At 37.1% G+C, this 26840-nt stretch overlaps 1 protein-coding gene across 1 annotated transcript in view; it reads right to left on the bottom strand.

Moving 5' to 3' along the window:
- CFAP43 (cilia and flagella associated protein 43) overlaps nt 1-26840 on the bottom strand; it is a 45811-nt gene that overhangs the window by 18598 nt on the left and 373 nt on the right. Inside the window, 16 exon segments of the mRNA XM_009070156.1 lie at nt 2444-2609; nt 2987-3117; nt 3589-3741; nt 4700-4869; nt 5603-5743; nt 6688-6791; nt 7722-7870; nt 8638-8718; nt 9811-9927; nt 11440-11571; nt 12291-12370; nt 15429-15579; nt 20241-20391; nt 21624-21791; nt 24560-24656; nt 25444-25697. Coding sequence (XP_009068404.1) covers nt 2444-2609; nt 2987-3117; nt 3589-3741; nt 4700-4869; nt 5603-5743; nt 6688-6791; nt 7722-7870; nt 8638-8718; nt 9811-9927; nt 11440-11571; nt 12291-12370; nt 15429-15579; nt 20241-20391; nt 21624-21791; nt 24560-24656; nt 25444-25697 — 2245 coding nt within the window.

The raw sequence follows: 26840 nt of genomic DNA, 5'->3' as shown, positions 1-26840 counted from the left end.
GACGCCAGCTGCGCCAGCTGCTTAGTAAGAAACTCCCAGTCTATCCCTGATTAGTCTTTTTTTTTTTAGCTTCTTTGTTTCATTCCCCCCCTTTCTAAGTACTAAGTAAATTCTTTTACTTAGAATATTTCTCTAAAGTTTTCTGAATATATTTGCCCTATACCTTTTACATATAGTTTTATTCAGGTTTTAATGAACAAACTCATATCAAACCTTTTACAATCTGACATGCAACAAATGTATTGTTGAAAGACAAAAAAAGAAGATAAAATAATATTGAAACAATCTAAAGGAACATTATCTATACACAAAATAAAACTCCAAAGGGATTAATAACTGAAACAGACAATCCTAATTCAATAGGATGATACTTAGAATTGCACAAGAGAAAAAAATTGTATAACCAGGTCAAATTGTAAACTGGTTGTACAGCAATAGAGCTTGAAAGAAAGAAAATATTAAAGAAAGAAGTAATTACAAGTGCAATGATTAGAGACATGCTGAATGGCATAAAGCCAGAATTTTTTAATCCTTAGATTCTTCATTGTCACTAAACATTTTCGGTGGAATATTTAAAGACACAAGTAAACTAGCATCTGTTACTCATTCTGCAAGCTGTGAAATTTTCTTTGCCCCTACAGTCTTGCCAAATCATCTCAGGGAAATTAGCCTGCACCTCTGGAACTTGCTTTCTAAAATAAGTTTGCAACTTTAAGTAGGATGACGGCGACTGAATTAAAGGAAGGGGTGTAGCATTCTGACATTGGATGGACTGCATCCTCTAAAAGTCAGATTAATGAGCAGTCTAAAGCAACCCAGGACATAATGTTACCCTTTAACCTTTGCTTCTCATCACCTGTCCCTAGCTGATACTAATAATCATGTGGTACTTGTGTATTCACAGTCACATGCATTTGTCAAAAAATCCAAGTAGACACCAAGCCATGAGTGCCCGAGAAATGGGAATACATGTCTGAGAGAAAGATGGAGAAGACTTCACCTTCATTGACAGTATGTCTGAGACTGATTTGAGCCACTTGTGGAACTGCATCATAATTTGGAAAGCCACTCCTGAGATCACCCAGAAAGCAATGATATTTTGCTTTGTGCTATCACTGAACATCAAAAACTGGACAAAATACACATCTCTGGCTCATACCAGAAAGAACCTCCTAGCAAATTCATATTTCTGGGGAAAGAAATAATGTATACTAACATTATTTATAATATAGCACTTTCTAAGCTCACAGAGTGCTAAATCTCCTCTCTGTACTGATCTTTGCACTCTTGCTTATAAAAAAACTTCAGTTATGCAACATATTCACCTCAACCTTAACCTGAAATAAACCTCAGGGGTTTTGCAATTAATGCCTTGTTATTTGTTTATCTGTACTGTAGTATATGTTACTTTGGCTCTTGGGAAGAAGAGAGCATCTTCTTGCTTTCTGGCAATAATCCTCTGTACAACTTTTTGACATTTAGAATAAAAACGTATAAGTTTCTTGAAGAAGACAATTTCTCAGGTTTTGGGCAAGGTTTTTTTATTAGTTTCCTCCTTGAGTAGTGGTCTTTTGGCCTTTAATGCTCCTGTGTGCTAGGCACCTTCTCTGATGTGTTTATAACCTTCACCTAGGATTTCTAGAAGTCTAGATTGCAATGCCTTAAAGAGAGCTCCAAATGTGAAGAAAAGCTTTAGAAACCATATTCCTTTACAGCATATAATTTGGCACCCCAAATGACTAATGACTCTTGAGAACTCTGGCTTTGATTAACACCTGTTCTTCGAAAGGACCTTCTGCATTTTCTGGCCTATCCATGTCGTATCATTGGTACTGGTGACGTTTCCATCTTCTGTCACTTCTACACTGGAAAATTTCAGTGGTGACTCTTGAAATTAAGAATATAAGCATCTAGCCGAGGTACTTGCAGAATACAAGAGACAGAAATGAAATAAAAAATGGAATCTCATTAGAAACACCACCACCACCACCAAACTGCAGTGTGTTACACTTTTGTTCCCTAACCAGTCCCTAGCTTTGATCCCACAAACCCTTGCTATTATGCAAAGCCTTTCAACTCAAACGGGCTGACTGTACTAATCTCTGTAATCTCTATTTTGATTGATTTGAACAGAAACACAATGTATAGCAGTAACATCACACTGGGAGTGACAATAACTTCACATGAGGAGAAACTGACTTTCACAGAGCTTTCTGTGGCTGAGGAAGCCAAGTAAAATTGAAGATATGAATGTCATCTTCCCATAACTTTTCCATTTCTTTGATAGTGCTCTTCCACAGATTAATAATTAAGCATATTCGGCTTATCCACAGGGATATTATTCCACTTAAACAAGAGGATCAGTGTTTGTTCTGAGGACAGTTTCTATTACGTACAATTTTAGGATAATGATCAAACATTTCCCCCCGATACAAATACACACCTTAAATTTCTCTTCTGGAGGTGATTTTGAGGTAGATTCTGGGTCAAACTGCCATTCTGCCATAGATTTTAAAACTGCATTTTCATTTGAAGTAGACTGGTTCAGTATATCAAGAAGAGATTGATAGTAAAAAGCAGCTTCATTAACTTCAGTTTCCTTTATCTTCCTAGTAAACAGAAAGAGAACTCATGTATTTTTAGTGTATTACAGAAAATGATATATTACATATCTTTTATAACACATATTAACTTGTTTTAAAATGCCTATTCAATATTTTTACAAATAATTCAGTTTGAGTTTAGAATTGGATGACACTTCTCTGAAGATCCTCCTGTATCTTGTGCTGCAACCATACTCAAGGTACAAGACCTTTCCTGAGCTAGGGACACTGCCTCTAAACATGAGAGGAGTGAGTTTATTTCTATCCAGTTTTTCTCCTTACTTTGAGACAAAGAAAGTCTAGAATCACAAGTAGATGTGAAAATTAATCTGTCAGGATACAAGAATTTACACCATCAATACTGTCTGCCATTTTATACATACTTCCATTTCAGACACACCAGGGCACCATCATTTTCACCACTAACAAGGATGAATTTGCCATCCAGGGAAAATACCATGGATCTGATTCCCCCTCCTTGATATGAGTGGCAATGCTTTTGAGCAAGTATATCCTAGAAAAGTCATAGAAGCAGTATCAGCAAATAAGTTTTTGTCGTGGAATATATCTGCGAATTACTTTTTATATTTAAGGTTTTAAAATATGTTCATGTTTATTTTCAGATAAAAGTCAAATCAAAATGGCAATACAACGTACATAAAAGACTATGATTTATTATTAGTTTAAAAGGTATGACTACAGATGGGGTAAGTTTGTAGTATATTGATTTTGCAGGAGATAAAAAATGTAGCAAAATTATCTACTCTTAGATTTACTGAAGAAGAAAGTAAGTAGTTCATATGATCATGTGCACATTGATTACAAAAACAATCATCCTATACAATGCTATGATGGTTCATGTTCAACACAGATTTTGTGGAACAACTTATACTCAAGTGAAGAAAAGTTTACAGTGAAGGAAAGTAATTTTTACACCTCTTTCTCATGTAAACCAACCAAAGCCTGTGCCCAGGCACCTACCTACCATAGTAACAGTGTGGTAGATAAACAAAACACCATCCTTTGCTGCTGCTGCCAGCCACTGGCTGTTGGGTGATAAACACAGGAAACCTGGCCCAAACTGCTTGCTAGGAGTCCTCTTTTCTGATAAAAATACTGATGTATCTTCCAACATGTTCTGCCAAACAAACAACATGTTAGCAGCAGTTCAGATGATGGAAATACCTATACCATTTTGAGGTGACTAATGAGAGCTCTGTGGGTTACCACATGGATTGCAATGTAAAATGTTGGATTACTGAGCCCAGGAAGCAGTGCCACTGCTGTGCTGCTGATTTGCTTCTCATCTCTTCAAAAGGGTCTATATTCAATATGTTTGGGCCTGGATTTTCTTGGCTCAGAAAGGACAGGTCGTGCCACAGAGGAATGCTGAATTCACCTTCTTGCTTGACCTGCCCCTTAAACTGAGAGGGACCTATGAGCTGCAGCTCTTCAGCAGGCAATGACAGTGGCTTCCTGAAGCCTTCACAGCTTCATCATGCGGCATTTGAGATAACTCTGTGTTCTTTAACCATTTTTTGTCTTTTCACTGATAGTTTTAAAATGTTCCTCCATTCTGTCATACCCTGGCCACTTCTTGTTCAGCCTGTATCTCTTTTAAAAGTTTCATCTTAGGTAGTTGTGCAAAGAGATACACCTGAGTCTCCAAATAACTGCCATATTTATATTAAAGTTCAAAATCCCCAAACAAACAAACAAAAAAAAGCCTTTTAGATCACTAGATGCATTTGCAGTTGCATCTTAAGAGTCCTGGGCTCTGCAGCTCAACAGCTGGATATCCAGGTTACTCAGCAGACTGCACAACAGCACAGCTCTGGCTTGGAAGCTACATGTGAAGTGCCTGCAAGCTGTATGAGTTAAAAACCCCAGTATAATAGCACAAAGAGATTGCTTATGCCAGGTTTCTCAGCAGGTGGTAGGATACTGAATGAAAGTCAATGAGTATAGATGGAGCAGGTATTTTTAGTGGAGAGAGGATTTCTATAAGATAATATCCTGCTATATTCACTTCACTTACAGCCTTTGTGTGCTAGTATTTAACCACCACCCAAAATAAAGCAGCTTCAGAGAATTACCTCTTCAGAGAGATGGTATTTACAGATGAAAGGTGCACAGGTACAGTAGCCATACACAATATTATCCTTCAATCTGACTGCTGAGCTCAAAGGGTAATCCAGATCATACTGCTTCTTTTTAAGGGCACTAGCATTAAGCATTCCTTTTTCATTCACATACTTAGAATTTTCTAAAAGATTGAAAAAGAAACAGGGAGGAAGAGGCATCACTACCACTAATGCAGGTGCTTTGACTATCAAGGAATTTGAAAACAATTCTCAGCAAGGAGTGAGCATGATGTGAGTTTTCCAGGAAGAGACTGGAAACTAAGATACTTAAACACAACTCTCTGGGCTTTGCTGATGTAGTACACCGCAGTGAAGCAGAGCTGTAGCTCTACTAGCTCTCAAGAAGTATTAGAAACAGTTTAACCACAGTCATGTGACAATACATACACACCCTGCTGCTTGGGGATTGTCAGCAGTGCTAATTAGTTTGCATGCAGGTTCATGTCATCATTGCCTTCATCTAGTACTTGTTTTAGGCATCTCTGCCATAAGGTACACACAGCCTGGGTGGTATTTGTTAAAACGCTGAAGTTCACATCTTCTAAAGGGCATTTTATTCTTTTAGGATCCTTAATTCGAGTTTTAAAGAGACACCTGAAATCAAGACTGATGCAATAACTGTAGATTTTCAGCAACTTTGAAAATCAAGTCCCGTTTTATATGTCTAAAAACAGGCACAAAAAGAAGTTCAGCATTAGTGACTACTTGAAGAAAATACCAACTTCATTGAAAACTACTTTTGAAAAGTTTGTAAATTGTAAGGCCTTTTAAAAACTAACTGTAAGTACGTAGAAAATCTGACACTAGGCTTATTGCCTTAGAAAAATATCACATAGTCTAAATTTCAATTCTTACCTGTTGCGATTGCTGAAGAGAGACAAAAAATTTCCAGTCTTGCTTGTTGGACCTCTGGTACATTAAGAAGTGCCATCACTTCCACTAAGTCATTCTTGAAGTCAGAAACTACAGAAAGATTGAGCACTTCATCTGCCAACACTGAAGCAGGAAGGGAACACCAATGGAAATTGTTACTGAAGAGTGGGAACATTCTGTTTACTAACATATCATGACACAAAAGGAGATCCCTGTTCAGAATACATCTCAGCTCAACCACCTCAACCTGGTTTCAGGTAGTGCTGCATCTACACAAGTCTGCTTGAGGCACTGGGTGCTGGGAACCCCTAAGGACCAGAGTGTTATTATGAGTTCACATACAACTTGAATTGTAGCAATTTTGAGGCTGTCTGCTGAGAACTGGCAGATGAAACACAGAAAAACCCTCCTATAAGAAGTCAGCCAGACAATGAGAACATGATCAGGCTAATTATGCAAATCATGCAAATTATCTAAGGAGATATATTCTGCTTGTCAAACCAATTAAAATTATAAAATAATGTCCTTTATACTTAAAATTATGCTCACAGATGTGATCTGTAAGAATAATGCTACTGGAAAAATAAATTTACAAATTTCAGATTTTTTTGAGTTACAATTCTATCATATTTTATTCTTCATTATCAACCAGCAAAGCTGACAATTTCAGCAGTCCCCATGTTAAAGCTGTCCACAGTGGAAATTTTTAACAGGAGATTGCACACAGCTGTTATAACCTACAGTCTTTTAGTCTAAATTCTCACAAAGGTATTTAGTTCTATTACTTTTGTGCTGGATCTGTGATCAGTTGGTCAGCTAATCCATTCTTTCCCTTGTGACTTATACATGCTCTGGAAGAAAGGTAATATTGGTACATTTGGTAACTAAAATTACAGAGGAAAAATGAAAAAAAAGACTGGCCTGGACAAAACAATTGGGAAGAATATGTTTAGTTCTCCAAGAAAGTAAATAGAGCGAAGGAGAACAGCTTAGTCTGACCAGTAAGTATACATAAAATGCAACAAAAAGTCAAAACACAATGTAATGAATGTTGTTGCATATATTACCTATATATCCAAGAACTTGGAATAATTTTGATGGCCGAGCATCTAGAATAAAGATATGTCCTTCTGTAGCTCTAACGATGAGGAACTGACCACACTGATCATAACTAGGGAAAAGATAAATCCAAGTAGAAATCAGTTCAATACTGTAAATCAAAAGAGTCAAATAATTTCACTGCCATAACTTGCTGAATTCCTTGAGAGCATAAACACAACTGAAATTTCAGGTCCTAGGTTTACAGGATTAGGGCCTGATATAAAGCCCAGTGCAGTCAGTGCAATTCTGGCTGAGTGGGTGGTCAGTCTAAAGCAAATCATACTCCATAGCAATCTGTCAACAACTTTGTTAAATCTTTCTTTTCAGTTCATGTTTTAAAAAATGAAACTACTGTACAGATTTTGACATTATTTTGAATAGAAATGTCTTTGCATTGATTTGACTTTGAATAAGTTGCTTTCTGTATCTCTTTTAAAAGTTTCATCTTAGGTATCTGTGCAAAGAGATACACCTGAGTCTCCAAGTAACTGCCAGATTTATATCAAAGTTAAAATCCCCAACCAAAAAGAAAAAAGCCTTTTAGATCACTAGAGCTAATTACAAGGGGACTGGTAAATTCCAGAACTTTAAGCAACTGAATAATTAACAATGGTAACAAAAATCCATCATGTAAGAAGAGATGACCAAAATGCTTAAACCTAACTGCACAAGCCCTAAAATTTATATTCTGTGAGAAATAACCCTCTAAAAGTAAGATACATGTAATTGTGCATAATTTCTTTTAGAAAGGATCTTATGCATCAGTGTCTTCAGTGCTCAAGTAAATCTTCTTAAAATGCATGTTTATTATATTTCTCTCATATAAATTCTGCTACTACTCCCATTGCAAGCAGTTCAGAATATGTTGGAGAATAACAGAAGCTGTTAAAATACTTTACTTTGTTATTATTGGAATAAAAACATACTTTTTTTGTTCAACTAACAGCATTACTCAGGCAATAAACTGACAATATTCCTACCCTTGTTACTAAATACTTACTGCAAAGACAGCACTGGAAATGTGGAAAGAAAAATTCTGTGAACAACCCGTGGACCTTCAACTTTGGTAACATCAAGGAAATAGATTTGACCTCTTTCAGTCCCTACAGCAACACTGCTGGAAGAGGGACAGCAAGCCATAGCAGTTGCCTAGTTGAGAAGTAAAAGACATATAACAGTTCCATATAGGATATATTATCCTATGTGTTAGGATGCAATTTCTTTTGCTATTTAAAGGTTCCTAAAATTTGAAGAAACCCTAAGTGATTTATCTAAAAACTACTTTTTTTAACAAACAAGAGACATCATGGGAACTTTACCTATGCTCTGTATCTAAATATCAAAAGCTTAATTCTGTTCTTTTCAGGAAAATAATCCATATTCTATCCATTATCCAGATTTTAAGTGAAAGAAGTTCAACCTAAATAAAAGAGTGAGTGCACTGTTATGTGTAGAGCTGCTACAGAAGGGGAATTTTTTCTTACTATCTCAGATTTCAGGTTTGAATGCATCAATCAGGACAAAGCATTAACAGTCTGAAATACTTTTATCAACTCAATTCTTAGGGCCTTTTTTTTAATCAGTCAAGGCTTTTAGTTTTTATACTCTCGAAACTTTTAATCGTTAAAAAATAAAGTAATATAACAAGAAAGTAGATGTTATTTACAAATATGTGCTTAAATCATTAGGGCATTCATTTGAAATGTTTCCTCTGGTTTACGGTCAAGTTAAACACATGATGAGTTCAAGGAAACATTCTGAAAGATAATATTTTTTAAATCTCATTCATGGGTTGTTCAAAGACATTACTGAGCTTTCCTCAACATTGATGGATCCAAATCTGTGGAATATTATACTACTGACTGAAAAATATTACAGAAAATGTTAAGTATCAGTCACGATATAATCTCCTGTACCTCAGTTTCAAGGTTCAGCTTGCTGAGGCAAGTTCCATCTTCCAGGAACCAAACTTGTACTTCACCTGAAATTGTTACAGACTGTTGAACAGAGAAAAACATAGACAAAACAGGATGAAATAACCAATTAGTCTGGTTAGTGATCTTCTATAGAATACAACTAATCTCTGAGCACAGCAGATCAAGAGTTACTAGACTCAGTTAAGATTATTTAGGTTTTCCTACAAGTGCAGCTGCTGCAAGGTACACCTGCCTAAGGAAAACATATAATAATTTTTGTGAATTTCTGCAACTGCAGGAATGGTCTTTAAGCATAGTGAGACAATTTAGGGCAACACATGTAAGCTTGATCAATATTAGCACTCCCACCACTCTCCCAGCAGTAGAAACACCTGCTTATAATTTTCTTTGCATAAGAAAGGGCTTGAGGAGAGGTCTTGTTTTCTCACATGAAAAATATCATAATGGTACTACTTGAGGCCTTATATCCTGGCAATTTTTTAATTTCACAGTAAAGTAAAGCTAGAGATCATTCAGCCCTCACATTACTCAAAGTCAGGTAAAATTTACCATTTCCATGCTAATGGCAAACAAAGATATTCAGCAAAATGAATTGACTAAGTTCCCAGGTTTCCTAGTCTGGCTACTTGAAGAATTCATGGCCTGGAAATGAATTGCTGGCTAAAATATATGTCTTGCAGCAGTTAAAGGCATAGGAGAAAAGCAAGGAATTTCCCAGAATTCATGGACAGATGCATGAGTAAGGCCTTCTTTGTCCCTAGACCCAGAAGGGAGGTATCTCTCAGGATGTTTCAATTTGTGCAGAAAGCTGAAAAGATCTTTCTTGTTCCAAAATCAATTCTCTGAATTAAATCACCTTTTGCTCAGCTTTGTTCCCAAACAATAGTTAAGTCACACAAATCAGCTGCAGAACCAATACAACATTTTAGCAATCTGTAAATTATCAAACCTACATTCTAGGGCAAGTTCTGACTATTTTATAGGCTATACCCGAATTAATGCCATTTACTTCCTCAATGAGAAGTTACACAGCTGTAACAAATATCAGAACAGTCCCAGTTTGTGCAAGGCTTTTAATTTTGTGCCTTAGCAACATATTGGTTACCTGAAAATGGCCACTATTCTATAGAAGAAACTAATACATTTTCTTACCACACAGTACTCGTTCCCTGGAGTAAGAAAATCAGCTGCCAGAAAACAACTGCTGCATGTGTCCAAGATTTTGACAGCTTCTCCAGTCTGGGCAGGTTTGTAACTATAGACTGTCCCCTAACAAATAAAGATAAATAATCCACCACTGGGCTAAGAAACTTTGCATTAAAAGCTTTGGAAGACTTCAAGAAAAAATACCCATCTTTCTGAGCTTCCCTCTTTGAAGTTTTATATTTCATAGAATCATAGAATCAACAGGGTTGGAAAAGACCTCCAAGATCATCAAGTCCAACCCTACTGTCATTACTAGACCATGGTACTAAGTGCCACATCCAGTCTCATTTTGAAAACCTCCAGGGATGGTGAATCCACCACCTCCCTCGGCAGCACATTCCAATGCCTGATTACTCTGTCCATAAAAAATCTCTTCCTAATACCCAACCTAAACCTCCCCTGGCAGAGCTTGAGTCTGTGCCCCCTTGTCCTCCTGCTGGTTGCCTGGGAGAGGAGGCCAACCCCCACCTGACTACAACCTCCTGTCAGGGAGTTGTAGAGGTGATAAGGTCTCCCCAGAGCCTCCTCTTCTCCAGGCTAAACAACTCCAACTCCCTCAGCCTCTCCTCACAGCACTTGTGCTTGAGTCCCTTCACCAGCCTCTAAATGGATGTAAAAAGTATCCAGTAGGATTAATTTGAATTTAGTGGATTATATTAATTTATGCTAGCTGAAGATGATGTTAGCTCATTTTAGAGAGATCCAGCTAGTCACATTTTCAACAAGCTTTGTTTCTCAAAATTGCTTTTAAACCATCCAATTTCATGTTATTTCAGAAATTAATAAATATTCTAAAACAGCACAAAACAAAAATCATAAATATTAAGCTTTAAGAGATGTTTTGATCTAAATATCTCAAAGCCTCTTATAAACAATTCATAACAAATATTGACACAACTAATATTGATTTTAGAACTTCTCTACTCATTTTACAAAAGAAGAATGAAGTCTGAGAGAGCGTGTGACCAAAGTTACCATTGTACTGCTGTCCTGGACACAGAACCTTCTGACTCATGCACACACTATAAAAACATTTTAAGAGTTTAAAAAAATGACAATTTAGATGACTTAAGGTGGAATTTGGGACCTTTGAGGAAGATTTCTGGACATCAGGTTGGTCAGAGAAGGATCTTGGCTAGGGCTGCCAGACAACTTCAGGTACATGTGGAACAACTCCACTGCAGAATCACAGCAGGTCTGATGTACTCAAGCTACATATTTGTTCCTTTGCAGATACACATCAAGCCTAGAGTTCATGCTCAGTAAGCTCCCCATGACCTGGACACACAGGAGATTCTGAACAGGTACTCCCCTGTACACACACAAGTATTTCTGCTGGGAAATCTCAACTTTAGGTACTTTATATTCCACCATCTGTAGGAGACAATTGTTCTGTGCTTCATTAAAAGTCTTTTCACCCTTTCAGTAAAAACACAGAATGGACTACCATCACCTCTGGTATAATTTGTTGGCTTGTGTGATTACATTAGACGTGTCATTCTAATAGTATCAGCATACACATACAGAATCACAGGAGCATCTCATTATGTAGTGCTGTTACCTCAAATGCTATACCTGGTTAGTGACAAGCAGAAGAATGGTGTAATCAGGAGAGAATATGAGGCTGGATATGGGTTGTGAGATATCAGTGCAGATTTTAATCTCATACTGGAGATCTTTGATGTGATAAGAGAACAAAATGCCTCCCTGTGCAGAAAAGTACAAATCCACGTGAGGGCTATGTCATTTATACTATGTGGCAAACTGAACTGCAAGAACTGAAAAGCTCTAAAGTAGCAGTGTTCAACTGTATCCTATCAATAATGGTCCAGTTTGTCTTTACTAGGCTTAAATTCAAAGGAATTAACCCTGGATAGTAAATCTATTGAAATCTACTGAAAATGAGGGTGTTCTTCAATATAATTCTTAGTAACAGTCCATGTTTGATAACAACAGACTCTCTCATCAGTTAATACTTACAATATTGCTCTTTTTGAGACAGTATAAGAATTTGTCCCAGTCTTAAGCAGTAATGTACTGCATTGCCAGATTGGGTTAGATATTGAGTTAGATTTTGCACAAAACAATTTGGCAGTTCTCCTGGCCATTTTCTCTTCTTTCCTATTTATTCTCCATCCTTATTTTTTGTTCCTCTACAATATTCTTAATCTTTTGTTAAAAACAGGATTATCCTCTCTTGTTGCTTCTTTGACTACAAAACCGGAATCTTTTCACATCCTGCTTCCCTGTCTCAAGTCTTAACAAAGAAAATACAGACAACACCAGAGAAGACCTCAATAGTTCTGCAGCCTTTCACTTTTTTCTAACTCCTATTTTTGTGGTGAACTCTGCAAATATACTCCATCTGAATGTTTTTTTGATTTTCACACAATAGGAGTAAGTTAAAAGCACAAAGGATGCCTTACACTTCCAGCTGCATATAGTCCCTCATTACAAAATGCCATGGCAAATAACACTGGATTTTGCAGATCCTTTGCTTTGTCACCTGAAAGCACAAAACCAACATAAAATATGAAATTTAATTTATTGCACCAACGTGTCTCAACTTCAAATCTGGGCTGATGTGCTATTGGTGAGTAAAAAGGCTCCATGGGCTACCTATTCTTTGGAATTTTTGCTGTTGTAGTGAAGGAGAAAGTTGCTATACATAATCTGAAGTGATGGTACTATTGTGGTCTGATGAACTAGAAATTAATTTGAGAAATCATTTGATTTTGTAAAGGTTGCTAAATAGCCACATGAAAATTTGTCAATAACAGAATCATAGAGTCATTTAGGTTGGAAGGGATCCTAGAAGTCCTCTGATCCAACCTCCAGCTCAGCACGGAGCCGACTTCAAACTCAGAACCAAGTTCAAAGTTGGATCATGTTGTCCAGAGTCATATACCCAAAAAATGGAATACACCCAAAAATGGAAATTCCATATCTTCTCTGGGCAACTTGTCCCAATGTCTGACTACCTTCACTTCAAAAGTATTTATTTCCTAATATCTACCCATCTTTTGATGCAAACTGCATCCTTTACCTGTCTGGTTATATCTTCTCTGTAACCTTACATTGGATAGGTAAAGCAATAGTAAAATTCCTCATTTCTTTTCTCCAGGCTGAACAAACATAGTTCTCTTAGGCCATCTTTGTATGTCATGTACTAAGACTCTGCAATAGTCTTTGTGGGAATGTGCTGAACTTCCTCCATTCTGTGAATATCTTTTTTTGTACAGTGGAGCCCAAATCAAAGGGTTTGACACGACACCCTAAATCCTAACTCCAATAAATTACAAGTGACTGCAGTTCTAAAAAACGTTGCTAAAACTAAGCAGTAGGGATCCTATTCTAGCATCACTTATTCCAATTTCAATTAGAATGAACAGAAATTATTCCACTGTTACTGTTTCTCCCAAGCCTATTAATTTGGCTGTCTATTAGCACAAAAGCTATGAATCTTTTGTCATGTAAACAGACACAAGATTGCGAACAATGTGCCACACAGAGGTCAGTGTGAGAGAGTTTTTCTAACCAGTGGCTTCCAGCTGTACTCATGTATTATTACTCCCAGACATCAGTGGTTCTGCCTAAAAATCTATTAGCTTGATTTGAACATGAACATTTGAACCTTTCTTTTTCTGTACTTGTCTGTGCATATATGACACCACATCCAACATTTTATGCATGCACCCTGCACAAAAGAAAACAATTTATAATGTCAGCCTTGTTTATTATATGTCAGTAGTGCAATAAAAGTCAGTTGTATTCCACTCTACTGAACAAAAGGCCAGGATCAGTATACTAAATAAAAAATGTGCATTCTTCCCCAATATCCACCATTTCTGTTATCTGTGCAACTGAGCAGGCACAGTTCTGTGATTCACCTCACAGCTGTGAAGGGGAGATAGCATAGAGTGGTACAGGTGCAGATTTGTCTTTCTTCTAGTGCTAAGCTCTTCTCATATTGTTACTTCTAACAACGATTATTTTTTTAACTTGATATCCTCACAAAGGAAACTTCAGCCAGTCTGGAAAAAATACCCAAGTGAAGTGCTGTGGCTGCTTATGATTCTGTTGCAACACCATAGCAGGAATTCAGTATCTGCTTAAAGCTGGACATACACTTCAGCATTCTGCTAAATAGATATAGAGTGCAGTGTGTTTAACGTTCATAAAGCAGATGCTTCAGTCTAATATAAATATAGAACATTTTGTTATACAGTTTTAGGACAGGACTCAAAGAAGAATATACAGGCCAAGAAAAAGCCCAAATGGCAAATATTCTTGTTGCCTTCTACTCAGCTGGCAAAAACATTTCCAGTCACACCTCAGCTTTTTATTTTTTGATGAATTCCAGCTCTTATTAGCTACAATTAAAGCACTGGTAGTTTAAAAAAAAGAAATAATGCAGGTTTGTTGGGTTTTTTAAGAGCAGCTTTCCATTTCGGTGTTAACTATCAAAACTGAAAGTCAGGGGTACTTGCTGAAGCTCAAAAAATCATGAATTCCGTGGCAAAAGAAGAAAATAAGATTATCACCAGCCTGTCTATTAACACAAATTCATCATTTGTTAGAGAAACAGCTCTGTGCTGGTCTACAACAGCAGTAGTGCTAGGGAGAAGCACATTCCAGTACTCCTCTCATGCCTGACCAAACCAGTGAACTTCACGTGCATGGTAGGACTGACACCTTCCACACTTCAGAGGATGATGGGGTACAGGTTGTCACTGCTGAATCACTTATGCTGCTGTGTCTCAGCATCCTCCATCCTGAGAGCCCTCAGAAGGGGCACAGAAGGGTATTGGCATGTAGCAGATGATTCCCAGAAAAAAAGAACACATGAAATGCACTTCCCTTGCTGGAAACCTTTAGTCAGTCACTACCCTGTCAAAGGTCCCCATGAAAAGACAGGTGGGAACACATACAGGGCAGGCAAATCGCCTTGGCAAGTTGCAATCAATCAGAGGACTTCCCATTCTAGAATAAATTAAAAGCAGATTTCTTTCTTTGAAGCCAAAGACATCTTCTGATCACTCTCTATGCTTCCTACTTCCTATTAAGCAACATCATTACTTTAACTTGGCTTCTGTTGCTTGAAGACTCATCATGAGTCCTCAAAGATCAGTTCTAACATTATCTAACGTAGCAAATGAAGACAATCCAATATTTAATGCAAAATAAAATAAATATTTGGTACTGAACTAATAGTAAAAAGACTCTGTCCAGCTGGTATATTAATAGTTTAATGTTAATCTAGCAGGGCTGGTTAATAAGATCTGGGCTCCTGGAATATTTTGTCAATTTGGATGTATTTAGAGGTATTTTTTCTTTCGTATTTCAGGAAAATGAAAGCCAATTATTGGGTGCTAAAGAAACACACATAGAACCTAAAAAACCATTCTCAACTGTTTACCATACTAATAAAAAAAATAGGATTCTAGAATATAACTTTACATTTTCTGTAAGGTGCACAATAGCAGAAGAGAAGAAAGCAGAAAAAGCTTTTACCTATCCACTTCCCTCCCAATTTGAATAAAACAGACACGGCTGTTTCTTACCAGGTAGAAGTTTTTGTTGAAGAACAGAAACACTGTGTTTCTCAGCATCCATTGCCAAAATGTATCCTTCTTTACAGCCCATGTATATTTTGGAGCCTGCAGTCCAGCAGTGAGCAGTGGGGTGCACTGAAGTCTTGACAAAATTTCTAGGCTTCAGCATAAAAATAAACAAGTTCAATCAACAACTGACAAATATCTGTGGAACCAGTTACATACATCTCAAGGCCAAAAGACATAAAAGATCATTACCTCATAGAGTCTGACCACTTGTATAACATCAGCCTTATTTTATTCAGTCATCCTTTCACTGAAGGCAGTAACTGGAGAAACAAGAACATTCTCCAGAAAAGGATATGTCTAGAGATAGTGGTGAACTCACTTCACTCCCGAGAAGCTTGTTTAAGTGATGAATTATATTTTCAGTGAAAAACTATATATTTTTTAATTTACATTTATCTGGATTTATTCTCCAGCACTTACATCTGTTAGTTTTGTCCTCTACCTTGGAAATCCCTGTGGTATCTTTCTTATCCTCACAAAGATATTGACCCACCATAACAGATCATCTCCCAAATTTTTAATGATAAAATGATGATAAAATTCAAAACATTGAGCCCTAGAATTATTTTTAAATGACAGAAGGGCACTGGAAGCCCAAATTTATATGGTTACTCACTATGACCTCACCCTGACAAATGTTTTTCAAACTGCTTTTCAGGATATTCTTCCACTTTGTAGCCATAACGTGAGCATGTGGTTCTTGCATACTTGGCAGTACTAACACACATTTTGTTTGAATAGTTTATCTTCTCATATAATCCAAATTTCTCTGTAAAACAGTTTTGTCAACCTTTGTGTCATCTGCAAATTAGTGCTAGCAATATCCCTGACACAGACTTCCCATGTGCCTTGAATTTCATTTTGGTAAAATAACTCTCATAAATCCATCATCCATAAAACAGGAGGAACAGAACTTCTCCACTGAATATTATTAAAGACAGTGAGTGACCTGTTCAGATACAACAGTAATAGAGGTCATATAAATACTGTGATAAAAAGAACCAGATTAAAGAGAATTCAGGGAGGGGAACAAAACATGAGAAAACCCTGGGAGAACATTTAAAAGAGAGAATTCAAAGCATGATACATGTGAGCAGAAGTGGTAAGGAACACTAAACAATATGATGGATGGAAAAAAAGAAGAGTCTATAATTCTATAAAACACCTGCTGTCTCACTAAAGCTTCTATAAAAAGAGAAAATATGGATGGACTTGGGATGAAAACATAGAACAGAGATTCATAAGTACCTAGATTTCTTTAGTAAAATATGCCAAGGACTTGCTATATGGTTCTGGGTAAGTAACTTACTCTCTATTTATGCTTACAAAGCATTTCTAGATTCTCAGGGGAAAATGTTACAGAAATAAGTTATATTAATATTTAATTTATAAATCAAACAGGACTAACAGTACTAAATCTATAGCAAATAGGGCTTTACATCACCCAGAGAAACATTTAATATAGGCATTCTCACTGATTTTATGAGGCTTGAACATCACAAATCTTTGGGAAGGTTATAACTGAGCTTCTGCAAAACAGAAGCTTCCTGTGTAAACACAACTGTACTGTTTCTTTGCCCCTGCTGTCATGACTGTCTTTACACATAAACTAGGTAAAATATGATAATCTTAGGATGAGATTATGTAAATCCCAAACCAGGTTGCTTCCTGAACTGTGCACTGGTGCGTAATAATAAAAATGATGATAATACCATTTTTTTTTTTTTTTTTTACTTCTCTCCCTTTTGAGTAGTATCTCTTCAGGGCAAAAAAAATCCATGATGGATCTTGTTTCTTCAAACCCCTTACCATTCTATAAAACATTTTATAAAAAGACAGTGGAATTTTGAAACTGGTGCTAGAGATGAAGTGGATTCAAGGGGGCTTGTCATGGTAAAGCAGATTCAAAAAACTCAGGTCCGAAATTTAAGAGATACAGCAACAAAATTAAATCAATCTAATGCAAGAAAAGGATGGAAAGCTGTAGGATATTTCAATTCCTTTCCCTCTGCTGCCCCATTGTGGTTACACTTGGGTACATATCCAGCTTCAGTATCTGGTTCTAGAGTATGGAACACTGACACATTCCCAAGAGCAAACCAGCACACTTGGCTTTGCTTACTTGCCTCTCACATTCCTTAGGCTACAGCCTCCAAGGGCCATGGACTACAGGTCAAGGACGACTCCTTTAAATAATAGCCTAAATAAATGGCTGCCCACTCTGGATGCTTACATCCACGTGAAAAACATTGATCACAACCGACTCCGATTTAGTGGTAAAAAACCAAACTCCTTCTGTGGAATTCTGTGGAGACAGGCAGAGCTTCTTCAGGCTATGATACTATTCCCACTACATTCAACTGAACACACCTCATTAACCACCACAGGAGAAGCAGTTTGTCTCTTACTAATTGAAAAAGCATGATGATAGTAGAGAGGAAAAAAACTCCAAGGGATTTACAAATGTCAAGAAACAGATTTGAGGCTCATGAACATTTGTAGTGGTACAAAAATCATCAGTGACAGTAGCCAGTGATACATCTGCCACAGCAGCCTGTCAGTTTATAAAGACAGTAAAGAATGGTGGTTGCAGCATCTCTGTTTTGGGCAGTCTGGTCCATCACAGCAACTGCCATCTGAAGATCTCTGGCTACCTGAGAAACTCAGCAAGTCCACTCATTTCAATCTCTCTACAAGCCGCTGCATAGTTTTCAACACAAGGCTCTTGATAAAAAAAATATTTCAAAGAAGTATCTTCCCTGTCAGCTATATTCTGATACGCAGGAATTGCTTTGCCAAAACCTTGTATTCAATGCGGGGGTGTTGGAAGGGGGTGCTTAACCTGACAGGACATATGCAGTGATTTCCCCACAGCCTTGGGGGTTACCAGATCTAGTAGTGTTTTTCCTGCTAGGTTAGAGAGGGAGTATATGTGCACAGGCATGCGTGGAGAGGAGAATTAGTGCTGCAAGGCACAACAAATTCAAGTCCTGCAAAAATTACTCAGCTGCCATAGTCTGGAACAACGTAAGAACATGCCAGAAACAGACTGATTTCCTCCCTTTGCTAATCTGTGGGTGTAGCACATCACAATTTAGTACACAGGAAACAACATACCACCATCACAAGCTTGTATTTCTGCAAAAAGACTTTAATTTCTAAATGACCTGATGTTCATTACCTTGTCAATATTCACAACCAAAACACACCCATCTAGAAAATTTGGACAGTAAATAACTATCAAAATTTTACCATATACTTTGAAATAAATCTTCATCAAACACTAGTAGAACAATCTACTTTCAGTCCAGAAATATGCATCAGAGGAACATAACCACCTCGAAGGTGCTAAAAAGAAGTCCAGGTTTTTCTGAAGGCAGTTGGGAATGCAAAGACCCTATAGAGGTATCTAGTACGGTTGAAAGCACAAACTTTTCCATGTGGAAAAATTCATGACATGGTTCTGCAAGTTCAAGCATAAGAACTTACCATTTCCGAATGAAACGCCATCCATTCAAGGACAAATTCTATTCAGCCTCACAGACCTAATATAGGAGCTGCTTTTGTTCCTCAGTACTTCTCAGAATTCACTTTACAGGCTAAAGAACAAAGTGGGTTTTGCAGTTCAACATCTGCAACGTATTCTAAGAGTCAGTAAGGCAGAAGAAAAAGGCAATGCCCCCGATGAGCATGTATTATCTTCATGTTCTAAGTGATATCAAATACAAGCAGTTCACATGTAATCAGAATCAGTAAAGGATATTTTTTATAGTTCTTGATCTTCCTGGAAACCAAGGGAAACAAGCTGCATAGTTAAAAACCTCTGCAATTCTGAAAGCATGAGGCTATGAAAAGAGGATGAGGTCAGGAAAGCATCATTCCTTGGTTTGAGTTTTTGATTATGCTTTATAAGAAAAGTTTATGGCAGAAACCTGTGGTCCACTAATCTGATAATACAGAACTCCCATTTGTCTGTTGAGAAGATATAGTATAATGCCAGTATGATCTTCTGCATCCTAGTTTTGGTGTCTCATATATATTACAACCCACCAGAGAGAAACTGATGGTCTCAATCTGACAAGAGAATCCAAGACTTGCAAGTTAAATGTTTTCACGCTTCTAGTTGGCAGTCAGGTGAAAGTAAATTTCAAACAAAAAGAGAACATCTCTGAAGCCTCTCAAAAGAAGCATCTCAAGAGAGGCTAAAAGTAACTGATCAAATACAACTGAGACAAATGGCCAGGTCCAGCACTGACAGTGGTATGGGAATGTATTTCAGAAGCAGAGGTTGCTGTCTGGAATAAAGCCTTCAATGTCTCCATAGCTTGAGATATTTTCAAGGTCAAAAAGAAAGCAATCCCAAAGAGAAGTAAGGATACATGAAGGTTACTGTCAGTTTAGTGTGGGAATAGGTTTTCAAGGTTTCAGCAGGTCATATTAGCTTGGGCATAGTTAAATACTGACACACTTTATGCTGCTTCTGCAACAGATTCATACCTCCACTGCACAGATATATTACTGTGCTAGGACCTGTGTCAGAAATCTCACCATTGTGCTGCAGTATGCAGCAGCAGCAGCAGCTGCTTTCTCAGCCTCCTTCAAAATGGATTTCAACAATATTGTTGAGAAAACAGATCTATTTACGCAGTTGTACCTATTTAACAAACATTAGAACTATTAATTTATTAACACCTATTTGCATAAAAAGTACAATGGCTTGGAATAGTGAAAAGGAAAAAACCCAATAACTACCACGAATGTTTCTGCTTCATCTCCTACCAGTCCAGCAATGGCTGAAACTGGCAAATCAGGGCCATGGTATGGATCTTCACTATGAGAATCTGGGAAAAACAGATCCTTGTGAGGACTCACAGACCCTTGTTCATCAGGAAGTTCTACAGGGCTGTGAAAAAGCAAGAGACACAGTCTTAGGAGAAGAAATATTATGAATAGTAACAAAAAAGGAATGTTCCTAACCAATCAGATCTCCATGTTCTAGCTCAGTGTCTTTTCTTGTCGCCTTGTATAAACAACTATTTTATGTTATGGTTTCCTTATTAACTAAGATTAATAAAGTCACACATCTGACTTCATATGCTGTGAAGATTCATGCTTAATGCTTATTTGGAGAAGGTTTAATAACAATTAAAAATTATTAGCAGTATTTTCCTCTTGCACTCTGGCAATCAATATATGAGTGGCTGTATCATATGCAGCAGTTGAGGATTCTATAGTTTACAAACTACGTTTATTTATAACTTGGGAAAAAATCAGGTACAGTGAACAATTCTCAGTGTAGGTTTACTCTCTACTGAACGTAGTGAAAAGTGAGGAAATACATGTACTTACAGATGTATTCTGAATGACAAAAGGCAAAAAAAACCCTTCAGAATTCTTTTCAGATCACAAATTAAGACCTTGTCTTTACTTTCACTAGTACAACTGTGTCAGTAGCATAATGCTTATTATATTAATAGTTGACAAGATTAAGCACAGTTGGGAATTGTTGAGTAGCTGCCACTGAAACAGCATAGTTGTTATACTTCAAGGACTCCCACTTGAATGATACATACTACTTTTATACCAACCTCAAAAAAACATTTTAGTGTAAATAAATTCTAGGTTTGCTGTGCTCAGTGATTGCATGTCCGTGACTGGACCTGTAAGTTAGCCACACAAGCTGGAAACCACAGAGAAAACTGGTACTGCTTTTGGTACAATTTGTGATTACAGCAACATATTGTTTTAACTTTGTTTACTAGGAAACAATTGATCCAACTTTGATGGTTTCATTGCTACAAAAGCAATGATCAACACAGTTACTTACAGAAAGCAATCCAAACACTACCTTCATTCAGTCACAGCTTTTGATAGAGGCTGCCAAAGTGGCTGATTAGTATTAGCCTCATGGTGTGCATAATCTGGTCATGTGAGTGCTAAGAAATGAAACCAAAAATTCAATTCACTTGATTAACTAGATAGATTCATAGTGGTTGTGATTTAGCAGTTACTGATTGCAACTGCTAGGTGAAGTAAATGGGACTAAATCCTTTGCAAATAGATGTGTGTTGCTAGTCTTAGTTATTAAAATATACTTCTAGATGTAACTCTCAACCTGAAGGGTGTTCCACTTACTGTTGCTTAAGGTAATGCTCATCATTATTCCTTTCAATATGCCAGATGGTAACAGAGCTCTCATTAACAAAGCACAGTTGCTGCCAATTCATAGGGTTAAAACTCAAAGAGGTCGCTGTTATCCCCGGCTGAGACTTGCTGCACAGGAGGAGATTTTCTTGCCAGTTCCTTCATTAAGAAGAGTAAAAGAAAATTAAATCCATTAAACAAGTAAAAAAACCACTCAAGCCAAAGATCTGGATGTGATTATGACTGATGTTCACGATAAAGTTTGGAAAAAATGACGAAAAATTTCTGCCCTCAAACAGATTAGGTCCTCTTGAGAGTGAAAAGGATGTGGTTAATTAGCCATGCATAAAATTATTACTGCTAGAAAATGATTGAATAACTGACATTTTAGAAACATTATCGTGCACTTGCTTTTATGAAAAGACCGAGAGAGTCAACAGAAAAGGATTTTTTTTCAGCAGTTCCATCAGTGGCTACTCAAATGGGCCCAAACAATTCACGCTTCAGCACTCCAGCCTTGCTTTTTCAATCCATAACATAATAGCTATAATATTTGCAGCTCGAAGGTATTATAATTAGAAAATACAACACAGTCAGCCCATGATTATCTATGGATGAAGTACTTAGGTAATACAGTAATTGTGTTGTGATGTACAATTTATGGCTGTGTTAACTAACTTGAGCACAAACCAGGGCAGAATTTGTGTGGGGCTGACAGAAGCCTGGGAATCTGCTTTCCACTGACTTTCCTTTTGTCCAGTATGACCTATTTTATACTGGATTAATATGACCTATTCTATAGGTTATACTAATCTAATTTGCATATATCTCCATTATCCAGATTAATTCCTGATTGCATTTGCATTTTTAGGTGCTGTCCAAAAACTGATAAACGTAATTCGAAGTAGACAGTTAAAACTGTCTACTTTATATCTGGCTGTTAATCTAAACAACATTTTTAGCTTTAGTATTTGTCATTACTGCTGAGAGGAAAAATCTAGAATGCATACATTGCTGTAAATGGATTTAGTATAATCCAGTTATTCTAGCCTGTAATAAATTCACTCACAGAAACGGATCAGGATACAAGACAATGGTTAGCACTGATAGCACATGTGGAAAATGAGAAATATTCACACATACACAGTAACCCTCATTAAAATTACAGGAAGCTACAAGCTACAATTCTGACTTTTAAAGATACCAGTGTGGCTTTCTTTCTAAATATCCATCAGCATGTTCATGTCTCATACCTAACTGATAATGCCAACACTCTTTTACAGTAGATAATTTACTAAGATCTGAAACTATATGGTTCGTGTATCTGAAAAACAATCTGGCATTAAGCCTCTCCTTTGAACAGAAAAGAATAAAGATCTAGGGATAAAATATCTCAGATGAAAGGCAGCTTGTAGCTATCCATAAGCTTTCTATATTTTGAGACTGGCGTAACTTTCCAAACATCTCTTATACCCCTGATTTCACACTTGCTGCTTAAAATACAGGAACTGTGAGGTTGTCATATAGTCATAACACCTCAAGAATGCTAAACATTGAGGTTTCTGTCATCTGTACACACACAATGAATGCAGAATACAATCCAGTTGCTATTTACTAATTGCACAGTAAATTGAACCTCTCTGTTCAAGTTACTATAAATTCTAAGTCTAACATTGTAAGGTAATTGTATTTTGCTACTAAATTCTTTCTGACTAGAATCTAGGATTATTTTTTATGACCATTAGCTGCTGATAGTTGTAACACACTGATTTGAACTGGTTAAAATTGTTTGGCTTTGGAAATTGCCAATACCTTAAAGCATTTAAACATTTCTAGGTATTTCCATTTTTAAGAATGATCTAGAGAAGTCTTTCAAGATGATGGATTTTTGTTTAAGTGTACACAATGAACATACTGGACCATCTATGATTCCATGATTTACATGTGTTATTTCTGCTGTAAGTGACAAGCATGACATCTCTTCAGGCCTGTGAGGCTGTCTGGTTGGTTTCTACTGGGAGACACACACACACACACATCCTGAACTAGTGTGTTTGATCGGAGTTCTCAGCAAACAATTATTCTTCTTCATAAGGGATAAAGAGGCATCTTAATAGTACCTACTATCATTACTAAAATGCTGAAGTTACAGCAGTTTCTGCATCCTCAGTAATCATTGTACAAAAAAAATCATCATTAAATTGGGACTATACAGAATATTCCTTACATGCCCTTGCATGCTTTCCTCCTACTCCACCTTCCCCATTTGTTTTCACATGCACAGGCTCCACAGTCAGTCGGAGCTTGCAGGCAATGAAGGCAAGAACAAGATTGTATTCTTACAGTGCAATTAAAAAAGTCAAATATTCTAACTTTCTGTATCTGCACTGTATTATATAATATTTTTCACGACAATGAGCAGAAAATGATGATTTAACCCAGTGATTCATGTTAGTGTAATCACCGAGCAAAATTATAAGCCAGAACTAAGATCAAACAAAAGTAATTAAGAGGACCACTGAATGGTCCAGGGGGACAAAACAGTACAAATTGGCTTTAGAAATCTTTTCCTCTTTTCAGCAGCAACTTTCTTCCACAAACAGCATGGTGCTCAACTTCCAGCAGTGAACAGATAATTAACTGATGCTGAAGACCTTAGAAGTACTCCAAAACAGAAAACTTGGAAGAAGGTAGAAGACAGCTGTGGCAAAGTTAACAGCCATTTTCACTAGTGGCTACTAATGCTAGAAAACAAACAGCAGTTTTGGTACAGAAAGTTTGCAGACAATGATCAATCAGAAAAAAAAAAAAAGAAGACCAAGGCAACCAGTGTGTGTTCCACAGTTGTTAACTTAATCTGTGCTAAAACAGCGCACGTACAAACATATTAATTAAGTGGTATTAGAAAATTCTTCTTTTGCTCTTACCATACTGAAAGAACAAATTCTGGGACGGAAGAGTAACTGGCTAGATAAGGGCCTGTGAAACTGAAAGCAAGTAAGGTGTAGTCCAGCTGCACTTTACCTGAAATGTAAAAACACAGAACATGGTCTTTCGTTGCCCCAGACTTTATTGTATATTACCAGAGATACTCTTCACACTTCCTTTATATCCACTTTAATTCCTCAAAGACATTCTTCACACCCTATGATTTCTTTGCTTCACTTCAGATTATTCTTTTGGTTTGATCATAAAAATGTTCCCTCTGCATCACTGCTCAGATTTTTTTCAATTCTTTTTTCAATAATATCCTGATTTTGTAAAGTATTTTTCTCCAAGTATCTTGAAATCCTTTGCAGTCATAATTTCATTCATATACATGAAATAAGCAAGTAGTATGATGCCCCATTTAAATGGCAAGGGAAATGAAACATGGATAGGGTAAGCAAGTTGACTAAGGAGAGAAATGTTATGAGGCAGGCAAAAATATACATTAAATCCCAGACTCCACAGTCTAACTGCAGGAACCCTCATTCCTCTCACATCTTGGATTTCTCAATGTGGATTTCAGCAGTCTGCTTGGGAGCCTACTGCAGTATGGTTTGTTGCTTATTTGGACTATATTTTCTCAAAATGAAATCCATTTCATTCCTTTTTATTTTCCCTTTACATCAGCTTCATTATGAATTGTCATATTCCTCCCTAGCTTGAGCCTAACTAAAAGTAGTTCAGGGGAAAATTCCTTCTACTGCTTTCCATGAATCTTGTCACACTGCTTTTCAAGTCTTATAGGAAAAAAACCCTTCAGAAACTGGGTGACTAAAATATCAGTTTAATGAAATGGTGATGAAGAGGGTTACCACATCACTACCTTTTAATTCTGTCAGTTTACTCAGCCCTGGAAAACTGTAGATGTATATGATGGGGTTCAGCTTCCTGTTGGAAAAGGCCAGCACTTGACTGTTGCCATTGGCTGCAAAGGCTCCCACCTGGCCATTCTGACACTGCAGAGCTCTCGTCTTCTTCGTTTCGATGTCCAGGAAGAGGACGTAATTACCACAAGGGTAGCAGACAGTTTGATTGTTGATAAAGCCAAAGTTCTTGCTTGAGAATCCCTGAACCCAACTTAAAAAAGAGCAACTGAATGTTAAAACATTAATCAGAGACACACGTTTCTCAAAATACTGTGCTAAAGGGAATGTAGCCTAAGTTACACTGAAGCAATGCTTGGGATTTATTAGGCTCATCCTCATACCAATGTTGCAAAACCACGACTGTTGCAAAACTTCAAGGTCTAGTATTGAGTCACTAGTTCAGTGTTTCCAAAGACATAGGATCAATCTTACCCTGATGGGGTAAGCACTGGCGTAAGAACATGGAGAGATGCTCCTATCTCTTTCAGTTTTCACTAAAAATGAAGTTAGCCAGTTCACAGGATGTGGTTTTGTACTCATACATCACAGTAAAGGATATACCTTTACTCTGAAACAATTACACAGGTAAAAATCCATACCTGGGACCCAATTGTGTTTGCTTAACCTTTTTACTGAGCTTTGATAGTTCAGCTCACCCCCACAAAACAAAAAATACAAAGGCACAGCCTGTGTTTTTATGAACCCAGCCAGGAGGACTGTTCTGCTTTAAAAACACCAGCACTTCCACGTGGTGAAACACTGGAATGTAAACAGGATGTGTTACACAAGGACTGAAATAAATTACTGAAGACGAGTCAGCTTATGAACTCACAACATGTCAACAAATTCCTAACTGCCTGTAGATGTTTTTGCCTTTTGGAAAGTGTGTGGATAAACATCAGGGTCCTCTTATCAAAGAGAGTTGCATTTACTAATAAGTGAGGATGTCTAACTGAGTCACAGTTTTGCCTGCTTAGTACCATGGCAGGAAAGTTCCAGCAGTGTAACAGATAACCTATGTGTACAACACTGCTGTTGGAAACTTCTCTTCTGATTTCCATTCACAAATCTGCTCTTCTTCCAAATAAGAGCAGTTGACTGGGAGAGACCTTTGTTCCCTGCAATTGCCAGAAGCATTTTTATGCTCCTTTCATGAACTTATATGTCAGTCATAAGATCAGCTCAGCTGCTGATCCTTTGTACTCTTAGATGGTACCACAGCCTTAGCACTCTCATAGTTAGGAACATTTTAAAATTACTAGTCTTGAGATATTTGTGCTCAGCAATCACTTCTCCTTATCTTTTCTGAGTAGTTTCTGTTCTTGGCTTCTTTTGCTGTACACCAGAGGAGTTA

This window comes from Acanthisitta chloris, unplaced genomic scaffold (assembly GCF_000695815.1).
Source record: "Acanthisitta chloris isolate BGI_N310 unplaced genomic scaffold, ASM69581v1 scaffold18322, whole genome shotgun sequence".
Lineage (NCBI taxonomy): Eukaryota > Metazoa > Chordata > Aves > Passeriformes > Acanthisittidae > Acanthisitta > Acanthisitta chloris.
Note: the sequence above shows the minus strand (reverse complement) of the source record. Positions and strands in the feature narration are given on the sequence as shown.